The sequence below is a fragment of the Perca flavescens genome, chromosome 3 (assembly GCF_004354835.1).
Source record: "Perca flavescens isolate YP-PL-M2 chromosome 3, PFLA_1.0, whole genome shotgun sequence".
Classification (NCBI taxonomy): Eukaryota; Metazoa; Chordata; class Actinopteri; order Perciformes; family Percidae; genus Perca; species Perca flavescens.
The window spans coordinates 25,655,596-25,683,409 of NC_041333.1; the positions used below are offsets into that span (position 1 = coordinate 25,655,596).

General features: G+C 39.5%; 2 protein-coding genes across 13 annotated transcripts in view; one reads left to right on the forward strand and one right to left on the reverse strand.

Moving 5' to 3' along the window:
- LOC114552731 (beta-galactosidase-1-like protein 2) overlaps positions 1 to 17,193 on the forward strand; it is a 24,162-nt gene extending 6,969 nt beyond the window's left edge. Inside the window, exons 10-19 of one of the 5 annotated variants that reach the window (XM_028573740.1) lie at positions 1,172 to 1,315; positions 2,171 to 2,251; positions 4,675 to 4,781; positions 11,050 to 11,196; positions 11,531 to 11,602; positions 12,690 to 12,768; positions 12,922 to 13,009; positions 14,881 to 14,995; positions 15,951 to 16,086; positions 16,750 to 17,193. In XM_028573740.1, coding sequence (XP_028429541.1) covers positions 1,172 to 1,315; positions 2,171 to 2,251; positions 4,675 to 4,781; positions 11,050 to 11,196; positions 11,531 to 11,602; positions 12,690 to 12,768; positions 12,922 to 13,009; positions 14,881 to 14,995; positions 15,951 to 16,086; positions 16,750 to 16,763 — 983 coding nt within the window. In that variant the 3' untranslated portion in view covers positions 16,764 to 17,193. Of the gene's footprint in view, positions 1 to 1,171; positions 1,316 to 2,170; positions 2,252 to 4,674; positions 4,782 to 11,049; positions 11,197 to 11,530; positions 11,603 to 12,689; positions 12,769 to 12,921; positions 13,010 to 14,880; positions 14,996 to 15,910; positions 16,087 to 16,749 lie in introns of those variants that run through there. The other 4 variants (XM_028573739.1, XM_028573742.1, XM_028573743.1 and 1 more) reach the window with 4 other exon arrangements.
- A 1,248-nt stretch (positions 17,194 to 18,441) lies between these two features.
- Positions 18,442 to 27,814, reverse strand: part of b3gat1a (beta-1,3-glucuronyltransferase 1 (glucuronosyltransferase P) a) — a 71,024-nt gene continuing 61,651 nt past the window's right edge. For 7 of the 8 annotated variants that reach the window (XM_028572911.1, XM_028572913.1, XM_028572917.1 and 4 more), the window contains 3 exons: positions 26,018 to 26,314; positions 21,896 to 22,002; positions 18,442 to 21,573 (listed from right to left, as the gene is read on the reverse strand). In XM_028572911.1, the coding sequence (XP_028428712.1) occupies positions 21,916 to 22,002; positions 26,018 to 26,314 (384 nt within the window). In that variant the 3' untranslated portion in view covers positions 18,442 to 21,573; positions 21,896 to 21,915. The remainder of the gene's footprint in view (positions 21,574 to 21,895; positions 22,003 to 26,017; positions 26,315 to 27,814) is intronic. The other variant, XM_028572915.1, reaches the window with a different exon arrangement.

Genomic DNA, 27,814 nt, shown 5'->3' on the forward strand with positions numbered 1-27,814 from the left:
CTGTAGGTGGAGCCAGAGCAGCCAGATTTCTGTTTTTAAATTACCTGCTTCATGTAGTTCTACTCAAACATAGGGTTGGTTTAAGCAAATATGACAGAAAGTTGTAGAAATCTTACTTAGGGAAAAAAAAGAAATGAGAAAATTATGAGCTAGGACTCAATTATGGACTAAATCATCGACTGAAAGGACTTGATTTGATTTATCATTTTGTATAAAACATCTTAATTAGTAAAGTAATACAGCTGTTAAATAAATATTAACAGTAAATGTACTTTGTAACTTTCCACATGCATAATGCATAATATGCATGCATAATATGCATTCATAAAAACACCTGTTTGACAATTGTAAAGATTAATGGAAGTCACACACTCAGCATCTTGAGTGCTCTCAGAAACATCCCATTTCAAACACAGTGCAGAGCCTCAAGCTTCCTTTTTACTCTCTGTCATTCCCAGCAGCCAACCACAACTTAAAAATGTTCTGAAAATGAAAGGCTTTATTATGTATTTTTTCCTCAGTGAGAAATGGAAAGGGTGAAAAAAAGACCCTAGCCATGCAGAAAGTGTCACAGCTATGAAATGAACGCTGGGATATTCAGAGGGGATTCATGTCCTTGACAGTTCAGTGCTCTGTAGACTGCAACACACCCAGCAGTTGGTCACAGCTAGTGCCACCAACATGAAACCAACCGAGTCTGGCTCTGTCACTCACCCTGCTCAATTGTTATTCATTAAGGCTCATGTCCTTGATTCAAACCATTAAAGTCAGTCCAATTTGACTGCTAAAGTCCAATTTAAATACCTAATTACTTGCTCTGTGGTGTTCGCTGCAAAATCTACGAAGCCAATTTGTGCAAGGAGGTAGGCAATTTTTTGTGGGTGCAAACTTTGCTCCATAATAAATTATAGTAACCTGTAATTGTATGTGGGACTGAGGTCTGTCACCTGTTTCAATTGATTTGGAATTGAGGGCAATAGGAATATTGAAACAGTGGCTTGTTAAAGCTGAAGTTAAGTGGATATGTTTTTGATTTTGTCATTCATGGGTTTTAATGTTTAGCATTGTATTTGTTATTCTCTGATTTACTCACTGGTTATATCAGAATAATTAAGATAAATTATAGACTTTTTAAGTAGTAAATTATATTTGTCCTTTTATTTTTTGACAGACATGATACCTGTAGTCACAGAGATCCTTAAACTGGACATGTCTATCAACCTCTACATGTTCCATGGAGGGACAAATTTTGGCTTCATGAGTGGAGCGTTTGCTGTTGGAATGCCAGCACCTAGACCTATGGTCACAAGCTACGGTATGTGTCATGAATCTGTTTCTGACGAGCATTTTGTAACATTTGAATGAACAAAATTCCTTGTGAGTTAGGAGAAAAAAACAAACATCATATACGTATCAGGGTTGAACTAGGTTCAATGCCACAAGCATTCAACACAAAACTGCATTTTAATAGCCAGAGATACTTACACATCTGCTGTTTGTATCCTGATTTTGTAAAGCCCACTGATTATGCGTCAGAGTAGGCTGAAACAGTCCATAAGCTTGTAAAAAAACATTTTACTCAGGAGTGCACATAATCATCAAACAATAACCTTCTTGAAATATAGTCAGTAGGTACATTCTGAGCATATCTGCTTGAAACAAATGTGAATAGTGGAGGCAGGTTAAAACATAATAAGGATATTTGAAATGTCTGTAGATGGCGCTATCCCTTCTCCTGAGCCGCTGACCTTCGGCTGCTTTGAAATTTGAATATGCAGTGTGCATTAATGAATTCATTACCTAATAAAATCCACGGGAAAATGTAAATTAAAGATGGTACAATTGGTTTTATATTCTCCTCTAGGGTACTTAACATTGTAATGACCTCGTTCTTGAGAAAAGAGGAGAATTCTGAAAACTGTTCCCCAGTAGGGAAGACCACCTCTGACCTTCAGCAGTCATCATACCTGTGTTTACTCCTGTGAATGCCTTTTACCTTTTTGCCTCAAAAAGACACTTTTTGTCAAGATAACCCTAAAATGTGTCGGCCTGCTGCTGTCTCAAGATGTTTGATAGGGGAGCACAGTGAAAGCATCTGCCACCGTTAACAGGCATCCCTGCCTCTCTCCGGCTCCTGAGCCTGCTGTTCTGATAGCGCATTATCTTTTAGATTACGATGCTCCATTATCCGAGGCTGGGGATTACACCACCAAGTACCATCTTCTGAGGAATTTATTCAGCCACTACCACGGTGAGTGTCGTGTGTTGCTGCTGAGTCAGGCCCCGCATCTTCTGTCTCTCTTTCTCTCCCTTTCCTTTCATATCCCCACTTACATAAGTTAATTCTCCTTGTAGAACCTGCTCTATGTTGGCTTAAGTAGGATAACTTTGCATATGATTACAAGCACGGGTTAGATATGGGTTTGTGTTAGTTTGTGCATGTGTGTGAGATTTCTGCCCAAGTCAAAGACCCTCAATTACCACCCATTGCGAAAATTACATACTAGGCCTTTTATCATGTTTATGTCTTTTGCAGTTTTCTCTATTTGTAAAACAAGGGTTTTTGGTTGGTGGCAGAAGTCTCAGGTGTTTTGTGGCCACAACCGAAAATGTAGCTTTTGGCAATCTGGGATTGAATCTAGTAAAACAAAGTAATAATTTGCCCAGAGTTGTGGTGATTGAAGATAGTTTGAAAAGCTGCATGTGCGTGAATACTCCTTATGTTTTGTAGTCTGCTGAACAATGAGCAGTGGCCTGGATATGAGAGTCTGAAAAGGCTTTTTGTTCTGCTCAGCAACTATAAGCACATGACACAATTCTTTAATTAGATCATTTTAATGTTGTTTGGTTGTCAAATCATGTACAGTGTGTCACTTACTCTTTTCCCTGTCATTTTGTTTTTGCATAACCTGGCATGGATTCAGCATGTCTGTCAAAAATCTTTGACAACAACATGGCTCTAAAGTAGGCCTGTGACATTTACGCTTTGGGGTTTGTCTTATTATTACAAAGCTGTCAAAAATTACAAAAATACAGTATATAACCTAAACACGCTACACATACATCTGCACTACACAGTCTGTCTGTGTACTTGCAGTATGCCATCTCACTATTGATGGTACCCATTTATCTTAAAGCAGTTTATGATTTGACATATTTATTCTTGTAATCATCATCATATTCTGCGAGGAAAGTCAAATGACAAATAAATAACACAATCTTTTCCATACAGGATTATAGGGACATTTGGGGATAATATGGGCTTTTTTCCAAATCTGTGACATAGTTTTATAGACATGTATTTTCAACAGACACTCTTCCCCTCTTAGCTTTGACACATCATATATACTTACAATGGCACTGGCTTGTAAGCGAGCCATTTAGGAGAAAGATGTTGGCCGTTATCCTCAAAGCTTTCCTTAAGTGATCCAGATGTTACCACTTGGTGATAGGAAATGCTGTCAAGCCTTTTCCAGAGGGACCGCTGGTGTCTCTGCACACTTTAACACCTTTAAAAGCAGTGAAGGGTAGGATAACCACTGTTAATTGTTGTAAAGAGACTGTTTTGCAACATGGACCACTGGATGCTGCTCTGGAGGGCAAAGGGCTCACCCAAGGAACCTTAAAAGCAGTTTCCTAGGGACAGGTTACTTTTATGATTGGTATCAAGTGATTCAAAGGCTTTAGAGGAGGAAGACTCCTCCTCTGTTGTTTTGCTGGTTAAGCTAAAGCAGGCCAAAAAGTTAATACATCACCACTTTTTCTTAGTACCAGCTGTACACAAAAGACTGCTATGGTTTGCTTTTACACTTTAAATGGTTTACAATTATTTAAATTTGCAAAACAGCCCTCTTCTGGCTCCCTCTTTCTTTCTCTCAGGTGTGATACTGTATGTAGGTGCAACAGTTCTTACCTTGGCAAGTTTTAAAGCAACACTAGAGAACTTTTCCTGTTTCGGTCCCCCTACAGGTTGGAAAGGGAATTGTCCGTTACATTACATTGTCCAGTTCATTCGAACTACAGATCCGCTACCCGATCTGGCAAACTTGCATAATGTAACGTAATGGACAATTCCGCTTCTAACCTGTAGGGGGACCGAAGCGGGAAAAGTTCTCTAGTGCTGCTTTAAAGGAACACGCCGACGTATTGTGACTTTAGCTTATTCACCGTATCCCCCAGAGTTAGATAAGTCCACTGCTAGCCTCGCTTAGTACAGATGCTGGAGATAACCAGCTCCATCTAGCCTACTGCTCCCTTAGTGCCAAAATAACACCAACATTTTCCTTTTTACATGTTGTGATTTGTATAGTCACAGCGTGTACAAATAACAAGGTCACATGACAGACAGCCATCTTCTAACCATATACAAACTGGGAACTCTATTCTCAGAAGGCGAAGCACTGCTACTTCTGATACTTGGGCGGAGTAATTTGCTTGCAGCACCTGAGAAGCCCCGTGGTGAGGAGCAGAGAGTTCGCTCGGAGTCGGCGTGTTCCTTTAAGAGATTTCTGCCTAAGAACAAATGTATATACATACATGTACAGATGGGCAATATATCATGTTGTAATAATTTCAAAATGCCCTTTGTTTGGACTTCTTTGCATCCCTTGGGCAAATAAAAGATAAAGAAAATGAAAATGAATTCATATACAGACAGAATAACTTGTTTTCCAGCCCAGCCTCTACCTGAACTGCCCTCTAATCAGGAAAGGAGAGCGTACCAGCCTATTGTCATCCACCAGCACCTGTCTCTGTGGGACAGTCTGCATTTCACTGACAAGGTAAGCCACAGATGCACAGAGAGTGCCAAAATTGAAGGAACAGAAATAATAAATATCACCCATGTAGCAATGCTCAAAACAGAGTCAGAGGGTTGTTGACAGACAACAGTAATACACAAATTGTGTATTTGCTCCATAAGCAATATACACAAGCCAATCAAATAAACTCAAAGAGCATTTGATGTTAATTATGTCCGTTGTGGTCTGTGTACTTTATAAAAAATTATTCTACTGCTTAAAGAGCCTTTGCAAAGCACATGCAATTCTCAAGTCTATCCCAGCCCGAGGACGGCTGTATTTACAGAACCAGTTACAGTAGCACAAGCTCCCTATTCCTGTTGATATGACATATTACATCTGTTCACTACCCATTGCCAGTAGTTCTTATAATCTGTTAGCATCTTTGCTAGGCATATTTTACAGTCAGTGAACATTAGCAGTGATAGAAACAACCCCACTGTTCGGTAACAATAACACAAATAATCACAGTAGTCACCTGCGCTCTTGTACCTGTTGGCATTGTTTTTTTCTTTTGATTCTGTCCATGTAATTGTGACAGTGGGGAACCATAGCAAAATTCAGAACCCTATACAATGATCAAATTTAGAATCATTTTATTCAAAGTAAAATCACTTTAGATTCCTCACTACTCAAAACAAGTGGTCAAACTCTGTTGGATGGCCAAGGTGATGTTCTGGAACCCAACATCTTAGTCCTCTCGTCTCTAATTGTCAATGGAGGTAGAGGCTGGAATTGTTTCTTCTTCTTTCAGGATGATCAGTCACTAGTATCAAGGTTCCAGACACAAATCACACATGCCAGCTGTTAATCTCTTTTTCTTTTCTTCCCTTTTTATTTTATTTTTTATTTTCTTCTCTCAGGCCTGAGCCTTGTTTATCCTACTTTTATCCTTAACTTTTCCTCCCAATTTTTCTGATGCTTGAATTCTTATACCATTTCTCTAGGTGTTTTATTTCATTTTTTTTTTTTTTTTTTTTTATATGTCAACATAACTTTAATTTATACATTTAATAGATCTCAATCACATAGTTTCATAGTCGAGCAACCGCCACTTTTACAAACAGAACACTTTATTTGAGCTGCGCTCAAGTCCAAGCCTTAAAATGAAGTCTTTCTCAGTGCAGGCTGCAATGACATTACCACACACACAAAGTCAACATCATTCCAGCTTGAAACACTAAATTCTCTTAATTAATTCATGCATTTTTAAGCATGCATTTCTACAGTTTCCTTTTTCCTTTTATCACTTTTTCCAAAATCTTTTGCTACCTTTGAGGTGTAGATTTCAATGAGAGGTTACTTCGGACATAAATTTGTCAACCTATGAATCGATTGGTAACTTACCATTGAATTTTATTCTACAAACTCCCAGCGTCCTGGAACCTCTCAGTTCCTGGAGCGGACCCAAAAATTCACTGAGTGACTTCCCAGGATTTAGCGGGCCATTCTAAAAATTGCCTCCTTGGGGGCTTTAATTCCCCATTAACAACGACCTAACCCTTATTTCCTTTATTTCCTCTTATTTCCTTTATTTATTTTTATTTATTTTTAATGTTAACGCTTGACAAGATAATTTACTATGATTTTGACCCATTTTTAAATTGCAGATACACAAAACATATAAAGCAAACCAGGACAAAAAAACGTAAAGCAACACAAGACAAAAACTCACAACAAATACGCAGCACTTGATTCGAAACTGGAGTGGATAATGGTCAGTTTTGAATTGTTTACCGGCTCTGTCCCCAATCAAATTCAACTCCTAACTTCCTCTTTTTCTCCTGTGTAACTAACTAAACATTCACCCGAACTCCCCCTGTCTTCGTCACCAACTGTCTACAGGGCACTCCAAAATAACTAGCTTTGAACCAGTCAAAACTTCACTTACGCCTTATCACGTATCACAATCACTCATCACATTCATTCCGACTCTGTGTACTGAACCTCATCCAAAACGAAGCACCAATCACACAGAGAAGTCCGCACCAAAATCACGCATTAATCAATTGGGCCACAAGCACACCAGGGCTTCTTTCATCCCTATTACAATCACAAGAAAACAACAGATGCGTTTCTGTCCCTCAATGCTTCACTATACGTTGGTCTTATCACTGTCAGCAAAAAGCGACCCGAATCTTCAAATAACCTCGCTCACAATCTATCTAATCGTGTTGGCCAACACTTTGTCACAGGTTAGATTTGATTATGGCAACAGCTTCAACAATTCAAACACCATTTAAACTTTTTGGAATTACACTCATCAATTTTAGCGTAACCCAATTAATAATTCCACAGCCAAATCATGTCTCCCTCATTTCAATTCCCACACCCGGTTCTTTAACAGATATGCAACAAAAGAGAGCAAATTTCATTCAACAGGAATAAATATTCACTCACCTTTCGCTGAATCTGCACATGTTCAGTGACGCCAAATGATATCGGGTGATGATTCAGAAATGATGTTGGGAGACCTCAAAGATGATGACCAGTCCGATGATTACAAATCAAGTGCAGCTTTATTCAAACAATGAACAAACTTTCATGACACTGGAACAACCATGAGCATACAGACACGTCTGCCCAAAGATGAATGGGTGAAGGTTGTCCCCCCAATATCAGTAATTACCTCAAGCAAATCACTACCGTATCTCTATTGACATCATATATGAAGTAACCCTCAATATCCTCTGCACATCTTCCAAGATGTCATTTGGTCTATCTAAATGATAACAAATAGGGGTATCACAATAACGATTTTAATTCGAAAATTTATCGAAATCAGAAGCAGGGGCGGTTATCCCCCCCAGTATTTTTTTTCTCTCTCCACACTCCAAGAAAAAGACAACAACAGACACAGCGTAACTTACCAGCTGTTAGCCTGCAGCTTGACTTTTTCAGACACCTGCTTCCCTGAAGTCACCAGTGTGGCAACATTTTGCCTTCCTGTAAGAGAGTTACTGTATGTAAACAAACAACAAAGGTAAAGCATGTGCGTGCCGAAGGGACTCCATGGTGCCTTCAGGTACACGTCTTTCAATTAATGGTGCATTAAATTTTGTCACTGAAAAACCCCCAGAAAAACTCAAACTGTTGTTGCAAAGTACCCTTCTGTTATCTAGTGGCTCTTGTTGTGGCATTGCTGTCCCTGCTGGAAAAAAAATAAATATCGAAAATCTAATTGAATCGTGGTTGTTAATGAACAACTGCTGATGAGGTGCCCCTGAGCAATACATTCTCTCCTGACTGCACTAGTGGCCTGCTCAGTGACAAGCAGCAACCAAATGATGCAGCTTAATGGCTTAAAGCAGTTTGTTGTAGAAATAAAATGCAACAGAAACTTTCTCGCCAAGTGATTGGTTAAAAACCTGTTTCGAAGGTGTCATTGAGTCTATTCAGTTTCATGTCTACCAGTATAGTTCAGCCATTTACACCATGCTCTTCAGGGGCATTTATATTCAAACCAGATGTAGCACGTCTGGCAGTCGCTTACAACATTAATTATTCACTCCCCGTCTCAATAATTTGCTTCCCTCTGAGACGACAATTACTTCGCCCCTGACCAGCCACACACACTTGTTTTAAAAAGAGCGTTTTCTCTTCAGAGGTTTCAGAAAGACTGAGTGGGATGTCTGAGTTTGATATTGTATCTGTGTGTTTGGAAGTATGTGGTTAATTGTGTCATAGCAGGGAGTGTTTATTGTCTTGTGAAGAGTGCATAATGCACCTCCCAAGGGTATGCAAAAGAATGCTGCTGAATAAAAGAATTGCTCTGAACGCCAGACAGGAAAGCTTCATTAGGTTTGATAAATTGTCACTTTGGGTGAAGCCATCTTGCAAGTGGGAATCATACAATCCCATCTGCATTGAGAGTGGTTTCAAAATTGCGTGTTCCCTTTAAAGGTACAATACATTTCTGCATAAAAATGTCTAAAAACAACTATATATATTTTGTCGAGTTGTGTACACTATCCCAAATGTTTCCAACGATGTTCAAACCCAGTAAAATCTGTTATTTTATTTTAATGACACAGGACGTTTCATTTAGTTGCCTGTCAGTGGCATCATAAAACCTTGTACCCCTCTAGTTACTCTAACTTCCGTCAAAACACGGGAACCCAGTTGATTTGTTTGGGAGTAATTATGAATCAAACAATGTTACAGAAAGAACAATACTCAGTAACCATAATACAGCTTGCTTTTTGCCAAAAAGGCATCATTTTGTCATTGATTACATGCCATTAACAACACAGTAATACAGAAGAGACCTTATTTATGATACATTTCAATATCGATCGATCCAGCTTAACGTTATGTGCTACGTTGACATGCTAATGCTTGGTGGGGAACATTATAAGGTTACAACATCGTTCAACACACTCATTAAGTTATTTTAAGTATAATTGTTTTAATCAAGGTAAAGTTAACATTAAACAGCAGTGGGCTAACCCACGATTACGTTCGCCAGCTATCGTTAACATTAGCTGTAGCTATAGATCGAAGACAAATCAAATGCTAATTTAGCCAGCTATCCCACCCTGGTTATTCTGCCTCACTCTCACTCTCGCTAAGGGACTTCAGTTGGGATGAGATCGGACAACCCCCCCAGGGACACAACACATCCACAGCAGCCAGACATTATTATTAACGTACAGCAATCTCAACTAGGATGGATACCTGACCTGAGCCCAACGGGACCCAATGGTACCCAACAGGACCCAACGGGACCCAATGGTACCCAACGGGACCCAACGGGACCCAACGGGACCCAACGGTACCCAACAGGCCAGGCCGGGTTCGACAGATATTTAGAAATGATGTTCGGGTTTGTGTCGGGCTCGGTCACATCACAGCGATAAGGCATTGAACATTTTAAATTTAAAACAGCTTATTATGTAGATAGCCAATGGGCCTGTTTCACTTGATGCAAAGGTTTGTTTTTGTGAATAAAATAAATTTTAAATATTACCCTAACATCCATCTTCCTGTGTGCGGAAATTTCTTTATGTAGCTGTGACAACGAAACGTGCATATTAGGCTACATGTGGCAGCGCAACAATGGAAGACGTTAAAAAGAAGTTGGCCTCAGGAGATTAACGTGCGCTTGTTGCCCCGTGAGCGCTGATGCGCTCATCTGTTGACATTTCCGAATGCCTTCCTACAGTTGCTTAATAAAAGCGGGCTTTCCACATAAACAAACGTACATGTGTCATTAGTATGAGAAAAAAATTATTTTATCTGTGTCGGGCTTGGGTCGGGCACCGGTCGGGTTTGGTTACTGCTCGGACAGAAAAATGCGGTCCCATCCACAGTCTAACCTGAACTCCAGCGCCGGGTGATAATGATGCTAACGGCAGTAACAGAAAGCTTTATATTCCGTCAGGGAAACAGACCATATCGCCCCAGGTCCAAGTCGTGTTAATATGGAACTCATGCAACTTCTAGGCAAGACCCGCCCTTCAATAGCATTCACACACTACTATTGGCCAGGCGTCTATGCTTACGCAAGGTAACGTAACCCGATTTGTTCAGGTCCTATCCCCTGACCAATCGGCTATTCTAACCTTAACCACTCAAGGTCAATGCCTAGCCCCAACCAATCGAGCTGCTTCGTAGGGCGGGACTTGCCGAAGTTACATGCGATCCAAAATAACACGTCCGAGTCTGGCTGGTGTTGTGCTGAAATTCTCCTGTCCCCGGAGATACTCGGCGACCAGCCCCAGCCGCGAACTAAGTCTCTCAGCGGCGTTGAGTAATGTTACAACAAACCAACAAACAATTTTTTTTGTGGTTTTAGCTGCTGGCTAATGTTAGCTTGCTTTCCCGTTAACTGGTCAAGTAGCTAGCTACCACTACAAACTGAATCAAGAAATGTAATTATGTGGGGGAAACTGCAGCTATTTTATCAGAATGACATGAATAAACGCTAATAAACATAACATGGACAAACCTGTAATGGATAAACCCATCTGTGAACAGATATATTAATCGGCAATTGTGTTAAACAACGTAAACTACAACTCCCATAATGCCACTTTGCGACGTTGTCAAAAGTCCGTGTTTACATCCTTTGTTTTGATTGAGAGAACCCTTGCAGCAGAAAATGACATATTGTATGTTTAAATACAGCAATCTTCACGTAAAAAAAGAAAAAGAAAATGTCTTTAAAACAGGATTTTTAAGGTACATTGTATCAACAACAAACCTTGTGTCTATCTTAAGCTATTTATATGCATATTAATTTTTTTAGCCTTTGAAGTCAGAGAGGCCGGTGAACATGGAGAATCTCCCTGTCAACAACAACAATGGTCAGTCTTACGGCTACACTCTGTATGAGACCACCATGACCAGCAAAGGAACTCTCAACTCACAGAACAACATCAGAGACCGAGCACTGGTAAAGACAGGAGGACAGACGGCAACATAATGCATCCACAATCACACATTTACGCTTTTGTTTGTGAGAACGTTTAAAGCTGTAATCTGTTAGAAATCACACCCCTGATCAGTGTACTGTACGTGTGGAGTACTATTAACAAGCTCAGGCTGCTACCAGTTGCTCTGGTGTTAAAATCAAACATGGGAGCCTGGAGTTTTCAAAAGTTTTTATTTATAATTCAGTGAATTACTGATTGTAGTAATAAGCATAATGATAATTATAGAAATAGCAAGAATAGTTTCTGATGTGGCATTTTAAAAAAAAATATTTGTTACAATCTTTTTCTTCAAAGGTTTTTGTGGACAAACATTTTGTTGGTGTTCTGGATTATGAGACGCAAGAACTTCCACTCCCTGATGGGAAGGTACTGTGTGTGTGTGTGTGTGTGTGTGTGTGTGTGTCTTCTGTATGTAGTTAAGACCTAGTCTGCTGTTAGCTACTTTCAAAAGCATAAAGTTGTAAATATTTATTTAAATATTTATTAGGTCCCAGTATTAAGCCATCAGCAAACCTTCAAACGACCGTTTATTTCAACAAATTTTTAACAGAATGTCTATTTGCACCCCCGGTACGAATAGCCTCGGCCACACAGCTAAGCTATTCACACCCTGTGACGTAACAATAAAAACATGTTGCTCGCGTGCACCGAAATCATGGCGGACGTTCATCTTCCATGACCGCAGAAACTGGCATATTAGGGAAGTTTTGTCTCTAAAGTTTATAACAATTGACAGTTGCGCTTTCTGTCTTCAGTGAAAGTATACAACCGTTAGTTTGTTAGGTAGTACCATAGTAGCCTACTTATTTTTTGTATACAGTATGGTTACCTAGCAACCAAGGCTTGAAGACACCAAGTCATAAACAGTTGCATGACATCCAGTAAGAATTTATAGGTGAGTGGTTAGAACCCTAAGCTTTGGTCTGGGAGTCTGAAGTTCAATTCCTTGGTGAGGCAATTTAATTTTTTTCATTTTGGATCAGATAATTTGCATGCAATTGCGCAAGTCAGGGCCCGTGAACGCGAAATCTTTTTTGCAGGGTGGTAGGACTCATTAATATGACTGCTCTGGTTGGGTTGGTTAGGTTTAGGCAAGAGGAGTGGGATTGGTTATGGTTAGGGCAAGAATGTCTGGGCGATAATATTCCAAAAAGGTGTAATACATGAGTAGTATGGATAACTGTGTGTAAATATATGCCAAGGTACTGTAAATGCACAGGGGTGCAAATACCATACATTTATATTTGTACCAGAGGGGGTATTACAAATACCCTCACCCAATTTTTAAATAGTAAACTTCAACCTTACAGAAAAGTGCAGACTCAGATTGGCCTTGATCAGTTACTAAAGCCAGACAAAGTGAAAGGATTTTTTATTTTTTTATTCTTTCCATTAAGGAATACTGCTGTATTTCAGTAATGCCTCTCATGTTTTATGTATTTTTCCACGAAAGGGAAAAAGAACTCTAAGTTTACTGGTTGAGAACTGTGGAAGAGTGAATTATGGGAAAACCCTGGATGACCAGCGCAAAGGTACGAGTTGTTCTGTAAACGGATTTTGTAGAAGTTCCAGTCAGCAAAAGTCTTGCTGAATGATCTTTTTAATTAGATACCTTGACAGAAACTAATTAACAGTGTCTTAAGATCCATAAAAAGAACTTAAAGCAGCTTTGACTCACCTTCCAGGTCTTGTGGGAGATATCGAGTTAAACAAGCGCCCCCTCAGTGACTTCATTATTCGCAGTCTGGATATGAAGCCAGGCTTTGTAAACAGGTTTGTGTCTTTCAATTATTACCCTGTTTCCCTACATGTTTGTGTTTTTCTGTCATTAAGTCTGCCTCCTCCTGATTCAATCCAGCCGATTATCTTCCTGATTAACAAATTTACAGTCGGAACATGATGACAAAATGCAGAACTCAAAACACAGCCCATCCCACAGCTAATTCAGTGTCTTATGTTAAACATCTTAAGTTATAAGCAGTACAGTAGGTAGACCACATGGCGGGAGTCAGTGAATATCTTTGCTGTTGTCAGTGTTCTAGACTAGAGGCTCCACATTCTACCTTTTTGTTGCTAAAATTAAAGTAGGCAGATCAAGCTGGTGTTTACTTTTTCACAGTGACAGCACACGGTGTTCACAATACACAGTAGTAGCAGAATTTAAACTAATGTTAAGTTCCAGGTGAATAAAATAATGAAAACACTACATGAAATCAGTTCATATGTTGGTCACAAAAGATAAAAATGCATTCACTGAGGCAGTCATGAAAGTCATTACAGCATTATGCCAAACGTGCTGCATCAACAAAGAAGAACAATAATTAAATGTTAAACAGGATTTATTTTATAAATACTACAATATATTTACCAAAGATCTGACAAGATCATTGAATCAACACCGAGACAGCGGCTTCATACAACTGTTCATTTAAACCTTGCACAGTGCCAGTACACACATGCACTGACTGCTATACAATGGAATAATGTGAAATGGTGCAAGTGATTTACATTCGGACATGTTAATATTTGTTAGAAGCCAAAGGCTGTCTTAGATGCACAATGTCTTTTGCAAATTTCCAAACATGGTGGGAGACCTTTAATGTGGCACCCATCCCAATAATAGTCATTAGGTCTGGTAATTTCTCCATAACAGCCAAGTATTATTAGGTCATTTTGGCAGGACCCAGTGCACCCCAAGGTGCAAATGCATTTCTCTCATGCTGTTTCCATATTACAATATTAAAATGCTTTTCTACATTGCTAATCCCATGCAGCATTAGTGCCACTGACACAAGATGTAAGTCAAACATCATCCACAACCCTTCCTTATTATATGTTGATATTTAGAATTCCTTATATTGATTACATTATGTATGCAACTCATATTTGTTGCACACATAAACATCAAGGTCACTAGGATTAGCTGACCTTGTTTCTTCAGAGGTTTGTATTTGTACTACATATATTTTCAAGACATTTTTCTCTCTTCATGTATTGAAAAATTGCAATCTTTTAACATCAGCACCATCTTGGAAATGTCAAGGCCTGAAGCCCCGTCTAAGTGAACACTAAAAAAAGCATAACTGAGGAAGTATTTTTTTCTTCCATTATGGCAACCTTTTGAATGTACTTGGAGGCAAAATATAACCTATAGCCAAAACAAAGATAGTGATTCTGAATATTTCCTCTGCAATCCATGTCCAAAGTTTCACTTGACATTTACTGTAGGCATATTAATACGAATGACATGATACACCGTGTATTGCTGGCTGAACACCTAGAATGAAATACCTTTATTGTCATTGCACATTTTACAACAAAGTTTGCTGTGCAGCTCCTGAAATGGTTCATTAACATTCCACACATGCACGCAGGCTCACACACCACACACACACCTACCATAAGGCTAAATAATAATAATAATAATGATAAAAGAAGAAGAAAGTAAGTAAGTAAGTAATAACAAAGTGGAATATCAGAATCTACTATTTGTACATGCCAAATGCTATTGCATTTTAAAAGTCAAAACTGAGTTTTTGAGGAAAAACTACATAAGACTGCATCCAAGCAATACATTAGAGAAGAAGAGTGTAATCTGTAATCTGAGCAAAATGAAAAGTATGCAATGTATTCTCCTTTTACAGACTTGAGAGTTCAGGCCACTGGATGTCTATGCATCAGCGGCCCTCCTTCCCAGGGTTTTTCCAGGCCAGACTCTATGTGAACAGTTTTCCTAAAGACACTTTCATCAAGCTCCCTGTGAGTAGGACAGCCAGTGGGCTTGCAATCCAGTACAGCAGCACTACAAACTACAGACAATTACATTAAGTTGATCAATACCTCAATACAAAATCTGAACCAAAAATGGAACATTGGAAAAAAGGATAGTACCATATTTGGTTCCTGGGCTTTATTATTGGATAGGATTACTGTATATTGACTGGTGTTTGGGTTATTTTCCACAACCTCTCATCGATTCACATTGAAAATCAAGTTAGGACATTTATTAATTCTGATATTTGACTTCCTCTAGATTGATCAGAAATCGAGCTGTACTTCCATAGATAATTCACATATGTAAGTGCTGTATATTATTAAGTATATGTTACCTGAGCTTTGGCCAGACAATTCTGGCAGCACAGGACTGATATTTATTCATACAGTTCTGGTCCTGTGAGCTGTCTTCACCCCATAGATAGAGGAATCTCTCTTTTAGCCTACAATATGATTAGTTATTATACCTCCTTCAGAAAGACTGAAATATTACAATATACTTTGGCACTTTGGCATTATTTTGTCTAAATTAGTCTCTTTTAGAAGCTTTATACGTGCCAGCTCACTGGCATGTCATTTGTGAGAACCGAGAACATCTTAGAAGGGTCTTTACAGAAAAAGACGTTCTGTTGATGATCCACTTTTTATGCAATTCTACATAATGCAGTTATTGATTGAACAAGGGCCTTTTTACCCTCCTCTTATATTGTACATCACTCAGGGGGTTTAAGCTTGTAACTTTCCCTCAGTTTTCCATTGCCGAAGTCACTGGATGTTGAGAAGCGAAGCGAAGAGCTGCTCAAGATCTATTAAGCAAAAGATGCTAATCGTATTAGAAACAAAGGCTTGCCATGTGTTGTTGGTAGTCCTCAACATGTTTTTTTTCTTTTCTTTATTCAGCATTCAGTTGGCTGAACCTGCCTGTTGTCATGGTGAACAGTCACTGGTTATGTTCACAGGGCTGGAGCAAAGGTGTAGTGTTTATCAACGGCAAGAATCTGGGTCGCTACTGGTCCATCGGTCCTCAGCAAACCCTCTACGTCCCAGGTCTCTGGCTTCACAAGGGGGACAACCAGGTACAGTACTTCTGTCTTAATTATAGGTGCTCATCATTCAATTATTCGGGAGACTTTTAAACCACTTTCGCATTGATGACCTGATCTCAAAATTGTTACGTGATGTACAGCGCTGCACAGGAACACTTGTCTTGCACTGGTAACCTTTCAGCAAGGGTGTCTTTAGTCCCATATGTTTGTTATTTAACAGGATATTTAAAAAACTACTAAGCCCATTATAGAGGACTGTTAGACAATATCATCCAATCTTGGCTAAAGTTGGTACATAATAGGTTTAGATCCCCATGTTGCCAAATTCCTCCAGGCGTCCTTGAAATACGTTTTGAAGAAAAGGTTTTAGGTATCCACTATGTGCACACACGTCACAGATGTACATGTTTTCTGAGTCCTATCTCTTTCCTTCACTCTCGTCCGCTAATACGCCAGACTTAAAGCACATTCCCAGGTCAACATGTTAGAGTACACAGCTACTGATATTCATCACCCTGTAGCTTTGATATTGTTGGTCTGGAGCACTTTCTGGAAAAGGCCTTATACATCTACTGTAGCATATCTACTCTGTTTGTCCTTCTTGCCTTTCTCAACTTTTCTTTGGTGCTCAACCACCCACTTACTTTCCTTTCATAACCTCGGCTAAGCTGGTATTTTTTTGATTTAATACAGGTCATAGTGTTTGAAGAGCAGGAAACAGATGGGAAGATTCAGTTTGCCAGCAGTCCGGACTATGGCATGACAGTTGATGTCCAGTGAGGACACGAGGCGAGAGGGGAGTGTGGATGAAGAGAGGAGGATGAGGGGAGAATAGCTGGGGAGAACACAATTGAGGCGATCGCCCCAAGCTTTGTATACTCAGGCACTGACACCCCCAAAAGTGGCACACGTCAGTCAGTGAACATGTTATTTTGTGTCCTATCAGAAGACCCCAACACAGCAGTGTTACAGACCACTTTTTCATTTAGTGACTGTATTTATGAAATTCTTTAAATCCTTTTTGTTCAATTTAGTAACATTATCATTAACCTGCATTGAAACTTATTTATAAACTTAATTACTCCATAATTGGAGACCATTGGACTTTGTTTGATTATAATAAAGTGTTGTAAAATATCTTCCTCCCACAGTATTAATTTTTAAATTGCAGGCTGTGTTAAAAGAACTGTGAAAAAAGGCGGGTTCAACCTCTGTGTCAGTAAAACCAACAAAGCTTTATTTATCCTGCACACCAAGGGCCTGTTTGATATAACACTGGCTGCTTTTCAAATTTACTTTCTCATGATATGCTGTGAGCTCCTGAAGGGAAGTCAAGAACTGTGTTTGAATAGCATTTTTTGAAAACTCATCTGTGGTGTGTGCTAATTATTTTCTGTAAAGATTGATGCCACAGTAGCCGTGCTGTCACATTTGAAGAATGAGCAATGTATGTTAACCAAATTGCATTGTAACATAGACTGTAGCATTGTACAATATTGATAGGTAGGCTAATCTAAATGTGGTGTCAGGTTTCCTGTGGTGCTGAAATCCTGGATCCATTTGCACCAGCTGTCCAGATGCAATCAAAGTTAGCCCAACGATCTACGGTGTGTAGGATCTAAGTGTAAGATTTAAGTGGAGATGTAGGTATTACTCAATTAAAACATTTGTCACCACATACAGTAGTTCTTATATAGAAATGAGCTGTTATTAAATGTTGCATTGTAGCTAACTGGACAACCAAGCATAGTTAACACAAATTTTTTAACATTAAAAAGTAAAATTAGCTCACTCTATGACCTGTTAAAAGCATAAAATGGTACATGGTCGACATGTCTGACTTTTGAAATGCTGTTTAATTATTATCTAAACTGGGAAGATTTAAAATAACATGTCACACAATTTTACACGCAAAACTTTACACCAGTAATGTAAGACTATTTGCGTTGTTAGCATTATTGGATGTTTACTACTTATTGTAAATTCATGAATGCTATTAACACTGAAACCCATATTTCTCCATGTATGTAATGTATATATAAATAAAACAAAGTCAGACCTACAAAGGATTAGCACATGATTTTGGCTCAGTTATCTTACTAGCTAGCTAGCTGGCTTTCGACAACCTACTAAAGCCTACATATTGGCCTACTAAAGTCCTTACTAGCTAAGATGATCATTCTGTGTTAATGGTTCAACCTGATTTAGCAAGCTAGTAAATCACTATAGCTTGAAACCAGCTAGTTGTTACTAATAACTTATGGAGGACTGGACACAAGCTTTATAAAACCAGGAAAATATCCAGTGTCAGATGTTCTAAACATGTAGTCCTACAACACACAGTGTAAAGACGTCCAGTGTACAGACACAATACTCCAGCACAGGTGAGGTTCTTCTCAGTTATTTATTTCTTAATTCGACTAACATCTTTCTCTGAGACAGAATTGCTGTGGCAAATAAACAACCTAAGAGTCACATGCATAAAATGTGAATCACATGAGGCTGGGGGATGACAGTGGAGATGAGGAAAAGAGAGGACTAAGTGTATTGTGCCTTAGAGAAGCCCCTCAGTGGGTAATGCTCATTAACTGACATTAAATACGGAATAAACTGCACTGCTAAAGTTGTTCTAATAGACTAATTCTTTGTTAGTATTAGATATTGCTTGATACGTCATCTGTCTTTAAGGGTGAAGCCCTTTTGAGTTGTTCTGCTGCTTTAGGACACACAACAGAGAGTAACATCACATAATCTTATTCAACCAATCCCACCACATGCTGACCTGTAAGCCACATGGCGTTTGTTTGCCTGCATCTTGACAAGAGCGACGTTCAGAAGATGAGAGCGGGAATTTAGTTTCAGTTCAGTTAAATTATATACAACATACTCACTTTCCAGAAACCCTGTAGTGTTCAAATTAAGTCTTTCACACACTAGTGTTTTTTTCCATTTTGGATTCTTAATTTGTTTCAGCGCTAAAAACATTTCAGGTGGATTCATTCATTTAGATTAAAAGCCGATAATGACCACTCAAGTAGAACTTCAATCAACAACAATGCTATAAAGAAAATTGTGTGTGTGTGTGTGTGTGCCTGTTAGTAACACTAACCTATTATTGATCTGTATGATAATCCATGTGTATACACAACACTGTGCGCATGCTTTTTTTAGACAGCAGTTGGAAAATGCAGATTTAAGGGCAAACACTGCTATGATTCAATTGCACATTTACACTTGAAATAAATACATAAATAAATATATAAAAATCGATTTTTAATAAATAATGGGAGGCAAGTGGAAGAGTAGAGCAAATCCCAAGATAGTCTGCATGATCTCCATGGAAGACCTCTGTGCAGTGTAATATCATGCAGTCAATTAAAACAGCCAGTGTGATGAGAGATACAATACAGCCATTTTTCTGAATGTGTATCTTATCATATTCCAAGAGATATGTAATAAAGACGTTTTCCCCGGCTGATGAGCCCGAGAGGCTGGAACATCTTTGTAAGTTTTCATACTGCAGTTTTGTGTTTGTGTGTGTTGAAAGGGAAGGTTTACACAGAGATAATCTGGCATCAGTACAGCGGCTCAGTGTTTGAATTGTCTCCAGCTACTTCTGCCGGGCAATGTTAGATAAGAACCACTGCTGTGTATTGCACTAGACGGATGATTTATCAAGTTGAGGAAAGATTCTATTATGCAAGGTGTAGAATAACTTTGTTACAGTGTTCAGCCGTACAGCATCATAGTTGCAGCGTCATATCGTTGGAGGTGTGATGACTCCCTTCTGTGATCTAGTTAATATGCAACAGATGGATACTGATACTAAAATAAACCATGATACAGCAATTCACAATACTGATGATGGCGCGTCAACGTTGCTACCAAATCATTAGCAAAAATAAGATTTCTTTTTTGTTGTGCTTTTCTTTAGCCTGCTGTCAAATTGAGAGTAGTGTGTATTCTCTCATTTCATACGTATAAAAAACAAACATATTTTTGGGGCCATGCATAATTTATCTGAATCTACCCTTCATAACTTACACCAGCTGTTCGAAGGTGAGCTGCAGTAAAAGTCAGCAGATGTAGCCTGAGCATCTAAACTTTTATTTCGGGAAATTCTGTCTCCTTCACGTCACAGTAAAGAGTTTTTCTGGAGAGGGACTGACAAGCCCAGTAAAAACATATTCTCAAGCTTTGATGCTGTTTTATTCTGCTCTTTTTTGTACTTGCACACACAGCAGACCCTTGTTAACCAGTGGCTCGTGGACACATCGTGCATAGACAATGGGGAAATATTTGCTCTCTAAAGTGACACACAATGTCAATTAGGTCAGCATTCATGAGTCTACCGTATAGCTGATTTGAATTTCTTGGCTACGTGTTATGAATGTCTCACAAACCGGTGTTTCTATTATCAAATGAAATTGATGATGTGCTATTACTCTTTCCATGTGTTGAACCTAGAGTGAACCTGTGCCTTGTTGTGTGTCATGAGGAATTCATCAGGGGGAAAAGAGAAGAGACTTTGTTGTTTTTTTTTTACATATAAATACAGTAATTATAATGCTTTTGTCCAAATTTGTCAACAATCCTCTGATTGTTCTCATGTTGAATTACTATTTACACATCTTGCCACAAAGGAACATCATTTGTGTATTTCTTAAGTGCTAAAAAGTGTTTTTCAGGTTTACGTGTACCTTTCAGCTCCAAAGCACAACAAGGGGTACATTTCAACCAGCAGTGTATGGGGGTGGCTAAAATGTATGAGTTATAATGACACCATAAAACCAACAATGACAAATAATGAGTAAATGTAGGTAAGAGTCAGTAGTATTGAACTAGCAAGTCACGTGCTCGTGAGAAAACTCGAACAGATTAAATTAAATTAAAACAAACATATCGTTATCAAAAGAGCATTCCTTCCCTTGCTACAGTATGTTTGCTCAATGGAAAGTCCACACAGACATATTTGTCCTTGGAGTTGTGTTTTTATCCAGGCTGATGATGTAGTCCGTGTCCTTAAATCCAAGAGGAATTTCTCTCTCGAACCATGTGCAGATCCAGACAATGTGTGTTATATTTCCTCAGTTTTTTTGAGGTGAAGGATATCCTTTCACCTGCTTGTTTAGTTGACTCCGCTGCCTGTATGCTTGTCGTAATTGTGCTGTCTCTTTTGTTAAGTTGTCCTCAGCGGGCCGTTGTACCGTGAAGGTGCAGGTCACGTCTATCCACGCCGACCCTGCGAGGCGTCCTTTATTTCGGCTCCTCTGCACTTCAGTCGTAGAACCTGAAAAATAACGGCTGCTCTCTTACTAATCTGTGCTTTAATATGGTACATTTGTACTGTTTTAGTCCATATTTCAAAAATGTCAGATTCAGTCAAGAGGATTAAATCCCCCTTCAAAGGCCCCTATTTCCTTTGTTTTTTTTTCCTGATGATTAAGAAATGAGCGCCGGTTGCATTTATCAAGAGACTCAGCCGTTTCCTTCCTCCGCAGGTCCAAGGCCAAACACCTGCAATACAAAAGGATTAAGATATGCTGAGAAAGAGCGCTAAGCCTTAATTAAGTTAATTGAACCTGTTTATTTCATAGGTGACGTTTTCTAATGGACAACAGCTGCTGTAATTGTGTCCTAACAGAAAGTACATTAGAAGTAAATGTACAATTTAATAGGAAATATTAAAAACACCATTTTTTTCGCAGTCTAAGTGAGACCAGGTGGAAATGATCATTCCATTTCCAATTCCCCTTCTGATGGTAATGTTGATGGATAAAAGAGGGTTCAGCTCTGTAATAGAAGGTATTTCAAAAATATATAACACATTATTATTTACCGTGGTCTGAGGGGACACGGTCAAATCTCCACATTGGGGTCTGTGAATCCTTTTTTCCCCTCGTTTACAAGGACAGGTTTCTCCGTTCTCGTGTGCCAAACGAGTATCTGGTGGAAAAAAAATACAAAAAACAGGAACATTAGTAACATGCTGTTCCCTTAATGGACTTATTCAGTCTACTCTCCTTTTTAGCTCCCACTTTGCCTCATGTTCTTCAAAACAGTCAACTCTGGTTCGAGCTCCAACGGTACATACACCACCACAGGGCCTGTCTGTGTGTTAAGAGCTACTTGAGCGTGAACCCTGCATTAGAAGGGAGTGAAAGGGGACCAAATATAACATAGCCCTCTCAGCTTGGCCTGTGTTAAGTCCTCTCCTGCCCATAGGATAATAGCTACCTTCAAATGACAGCCAGCTGAAGACCTTTCGTCACAGTACGAGCTTTAGCCTTTGCAGTAGCACTACAGTTCTTTGCACAGGTATACTATTGTGCCACCAAGCCTTCAGACTGGGTTCATTTGGCCCCAGACACTGGACATACATCCAGGGAAAGGATGGCAGGGGGAACAGGGGAGGGGGAAAAAAGTGTCAAGCTCATTTCTCCTGCTCTTCTCTGTGTTGGAACCCTCCTTTCATCTCACAGTGGCAGCAGCCATGAATTATGCATAGGGAGTGTATGAGATGTGCCAGGAGCCCACTCCTACTTTGCTCAGGTGTAGGGGGAGGTTAGTAGTCACGCTTGCATCTGAAGTGGTAGATCATAAGTAAGAGAGATGCCCATGCACGGCTTCCCATTTCTTTCTTCCTCTTTCCCTCCCGCCCTTCTGTCCGTCCCTGTGCTCATCTGTAATCAGTGTGACGTCCCTACCTCCCCGTTCCTCCCATCTTCAATTCCGCTCTCTCGGCCGTTCCCTGAATCCCTTCTTTTCATTTACCCCTCTGAATGGCTGGGAGAGAGCAGGAGAAAAAGCTGGCTGAAAGCGTCTCTCTCTCTCCCTTCCTTTCCCCCCTATCTCGCTTTGTGTGTAGGTACTGTATGTGTGTGTGTGTGTGTGTGTGTAAGGGTGATTGTAGTGTGGATCCCCATAGCTAGAGCCCTCTGGCTGACTCCTCTTTGCTCAGAGAGAGGCCTATGAGACCCAGACCAAGGGCTCTGTGTGTGTGTGTGTGTGTGTGTGTGTGAAAGAGTACTTGTGAGCAGTGTAAGAAACATAATCAATGATATTCAACTTTTCAGCAATAACTTTACTCTAATTTACTTTCTGACGATCAAAAAGTCATGTTTTCATGGGATTTTTGTCATGAAATACAAGGATTTTTTTTGCCTTGTATATGTTGAAAAGGGACATAGCGGAAGACATGCAAAGCAGTAGCCTTTTTTCAGCTCAGGGAGCCTGAGGCATCAACACTTATGATACAGTAAGACCTGTATTCCTGATTGGTGATCAATGATCAATGAAAACAAGCAAATTTTCTCCTAACAAACACCAATTATGTAATGTTTCAAGAACATTTTAAATAATACGTTTAACCTTATCATAAGGGAAGTGATTTGGTTCAATGTCATTAGGTCGTCTTTTAAAAAAAGAGTTTGAGAGCATTTGCTTTCCTGCAGAGAGTTAGATCAGAAGATCAATACCATTCTCCATATCTTTGTGCTAAATACAAAGCTATACAGTTTGCAGCTTAGCTTAAATACGGAAAGCTAGTCTGGCTCTGAAACAAAAACTGTCTACCAGCTCCTCTAAAGTTAATATTAAATAATAATATAATATATAATTCTCTTGGCAAGAAAGCAAATAAGGGTATTTCCCAAGATGTCTAATCTTTTTGTGACTATTCCTTTAATAAGTCATGGTCTTATGTCCTATAAGGAAGCCATATTTTGTCATATTTTTTTAAAGTAGTTTCTCCTTTTTTCTTGTTTCATTTGTTTCTGGGAAGTCACAGTTTTACACGCCCTCATGTTTTTGATTACATCATCTAGGCAGTGTGCTTGCGTTGGTGTTAGTAGCATAGAGCTACAAAGTTTGCTCTTACAAAGCTCATGAAAACCTAATAATTCTCTCTGTTGCTAAGGGTGACATTCAGTGGGGGTGGGGGGGCCTGTGAACACTGTGAACAAATACATTGTGGTTTCTTACCACTTTCTTTTCTCTGAATCTGGTAAAAGATATTTTACCAAGATGGTTCAGCACACAGATTTAGCTTTTTAAAGGTTATATCATTAGTATGCTAAAGCCATTGGTGGAAAATGCTGCTTCTCACCTCTCCTCTACTCCACTTCATTTCAAAATAGAATATTGTACTTTTTAATTATTTTACAGCTATAGTTACTTGATACAATTTTACGTTCAAAACAGATATGGTAAACTTACAAAATACAATGGACTCTTAACGATTGAACCAACTTGCTTCCCAAATTGTTTGGCTTGTGACCTCTTACGAAAAGCAGTGTGTAGTTGGGGCTCCTTGTAATGTGTCAGATGAGACATTTTCCCTCAAAACCTCTCAGATGGTTTGATCTAAAGAACAGTTTAGTAAGAGGCCGAAAGAGATCAAATTTTTCAATATTTCACAAAAACAGTCAAGATTTAGAGAAAAGCCCAGTAACCGAAAACAAAAGGTGTGTATCCGGATTTTGTTTTAACTTTGTTTCTACTTTCCTACACCAATACAACCTCATGACCCACTAGACTTATCTTGTGACCCTTCGGACGGACCTTACCCCTAGGTTGGGACCACTAGAGATGACAAAATGCAGATTACACTCTGATGGATCAGTATTATTTGAATGCAGCATGAGTATAAGGTTACTAACGATTATTTTAATAATCGATTAATCTGTCGATTATTTTTTCGATTAATCGATGAATTGGATTTAAAAAAAACAAACATTAATTTACATTAACTCAATACATACATACTTGTTTTAGTTAATAGTTGTGTAAAGGTAAGTAACCCAAATAGCAGATACAGACAAGACACACAGACAGACAGACTGACAGACAGACACACAACACACACACACACACACACACACACACACACACACACACACACACACGCACACACACTTATTCATTAAATTATTACCATCATTGTAGTAAGTGCAAGTTAAGTTCATTTATACACCACACACTAATATATTTGTCAACAATAACTGATATGGGACAAAGCACATAATATACACATGACAACAGATTGAAAAATTAATGGGCCAAAAAAGGCGAGTGAATAAAACCGTGTCTTTAGTCTTGCAAACTATACCACCCTGCTTTATTACGGTTATTACCGAGCTAACGCTAGCTTGTCATGCTAGTCAGCTGGATAACGCGTAAACGGCAGCACCAGAAGAGCTACTGGAGGGACGGTACATTCCTCACTTCAGAACGGAACAGAAGTAGGATAGTGTAGTGACTTTACCCTGCTGTTGAACTCCCTCCCTCCTCATCAAGGACTCCAACATGTTTACGTTTTAGGTGCTGACTCATCACCGTGGTGCGCCCGTGCCATGCCGTGTCGCTTTTGCTTATCTTGGAATTAACACGTTTTTGATTGATTTAGTGTGAAATGCTCCCACACCTTGGATGACTTAGGTCGTACTGATTTCTCTGCCTCCGCCGAGTGTTTCAGAACAACGTTACGTCTCCGGTCTCTCTCCGTATTTCCTCTACCCCCGCTCTGCTCTTTTTTCTTTTCTTTCGCTCCGCTCTGCTCCACTCTGCGCTCAATTAAAATTTTTTTTTATCTCCGCGACTAGGTGGCGTAATAGTTGCGCGACACAACGAATCGATAATTAAATTCGTTGCCAACTTTTTTAGTAATCGAATTTTATCGATTCGTTGTTGCAGCCCTACTTAAGATAGTACATTCTGTTGACTTGACTTGAGTAGGATTTGAATGCAGGACGTTAACTAATAACGGAGTACTTTTTCATTGATTAATTGGTACTTTTATTTAGGTAGAGGATATGAATGTTTTACACCGCTGTCTACAGCAGGTATGGTTCCTTCAAAAATAGTTTTTACCATCTTCACACACAGTTTAGCAAATCCCTTAACTACTAACGGCTTAAGTCAAGCTGCTTAAAAGCAGCAAACATTGAAAAAAGGGGATTACCTTAGTGCAATTGGCTGCTTTAGGCTCCAGGTCGTTGAGTGTGACAAGTTCCCGGAGCAAACTACTCTCCTGGTAGCCTCCTTTCACCCCGCGAAGCTTAAAGTATGCTTGCGGCTTGAAGAGAATGAGCCTTAGGTTGATGGCAAAGCCAGCCATGTCGATGGCAAAGGGACGATGGGGGTCGAACACTGTCTTCCAGCCATAGACCTTTCCAGCTGCATTTACCTTGGGGGACTCGTATCGCAAGCCGCCCACAAAGGCCACAGGCCACACTGAAACTTTCCGAGTTGATCTCATCTAGCGAGGGGAGAGTCCAGAAGAGAAATGGAGAAAGAGAAGAGAGCCAATTAGTCATCTGAGAAAGCATACATGACAATGAGACACAGTATTTGAGCATTAGCTGCCAGCTAACAGCAGAGCGTGGACAGAGGGTTTTTAGAGCTGCTGCTATTATTCATTCTGAAAGAAATTGAATATTGACCAAGCCATTGTGCCATGTGCAGATGACACACTGTTAGATGAAGGCAGGTCACACACATTGTTCAGCAGCTGCCCTACAATGAGATAATTAGACACAACCATCTTTAAAGGGAGTGCAGTGCCAAGGGGGTTTGAAGGAGCCAAGCCATTAGAGCAAGTGGCTCTAGTTGCTGGTTGGCTGAGGAGATTCTTTAAGGTAGAGCACTGCTATCCTCTTTTTTTTTTTTTTTTGTCCTTTAATCTTCCAGCATCAAACGATCTTGCCGCCCTTTCCTTTGTCTGCCTCTCAGTTAGTCTTTGCCATTCTGGGAAGAGCTGCTGCAGTCATAAAAGGTATTTTTTTTACAATGAGGGAAGAGGAAACAGCAGAGTTAATCATACTCAATGCAGCAGAAATAATGATGCAGGAGCCTCTTTGGGGGAAGGTCCATTTAAAAATAAAGGTGCAAGTACATACTGTGTGTGGTATGTGTCTACTGTATAAAATATATTACAGTGCTTGCATACATAGAAGAGCATGCATAAAGAAAATGTCCATATGTAAGCTTGTTTGCACATGTGTATTTGTTAAAGTGTGCATTGTACATTCAAAATATATGTTTGTGCAAATCACAAGCAAATAACCTTTAGCATATGAGCTGCTGTGTCATCTGATGGGCTTCTGCTGTGTGGTCAGTTCAGGGGATCAGAGAGCAGTGTGAACAGCATGAAGTGGGCTGGAGGCTTATGGGAATCTGTGGATTTGAGCTTTAGGGGGGAAACTATGCCAGGCACCCAGATAAGATTTGGCAGGATGTTGGGTCTTAATGAGCTATGGGTGTTAATGGTGGAAGAGAGATCAGAGAGATGCAAATGCTTTCGCTGTTTTCTGTTGGTTGCTGAGGAGCTCCACTACTGTAAGTACCGTCTTCAAGGTTGCCCTGCCAGTTTCTTTGTAGCCAGGCCACAACTGAATCCAGCCACTAACTGATTTTGCCCAAACATACACCTGCCTGCTTCCCTCATAGATAAACGGTACGTACAACTTATATCAAAACAAAGCATAAATCAGGCTCTTTGCAGGCAATGTCAGGAGGCTCGTCACTTTACCATCAATGCTGAAAATGTGAAAACAAGTATTCCACCTGCTGCCACTGGTGGGAATATCAACCAGAGCAAAACACATAAATACAAAACCATCTTCTGCTAGCAAACCAATTAAGTGAAAATGCAACAACGTTCCTCTTGCTCTTGGTGAACATGATGTGTTTGTACAGTTTTTTGTTCATTGTTTCTAGTTTGTATTTGAATGCCTGCATCTGGATTTAAGCTCTTTTT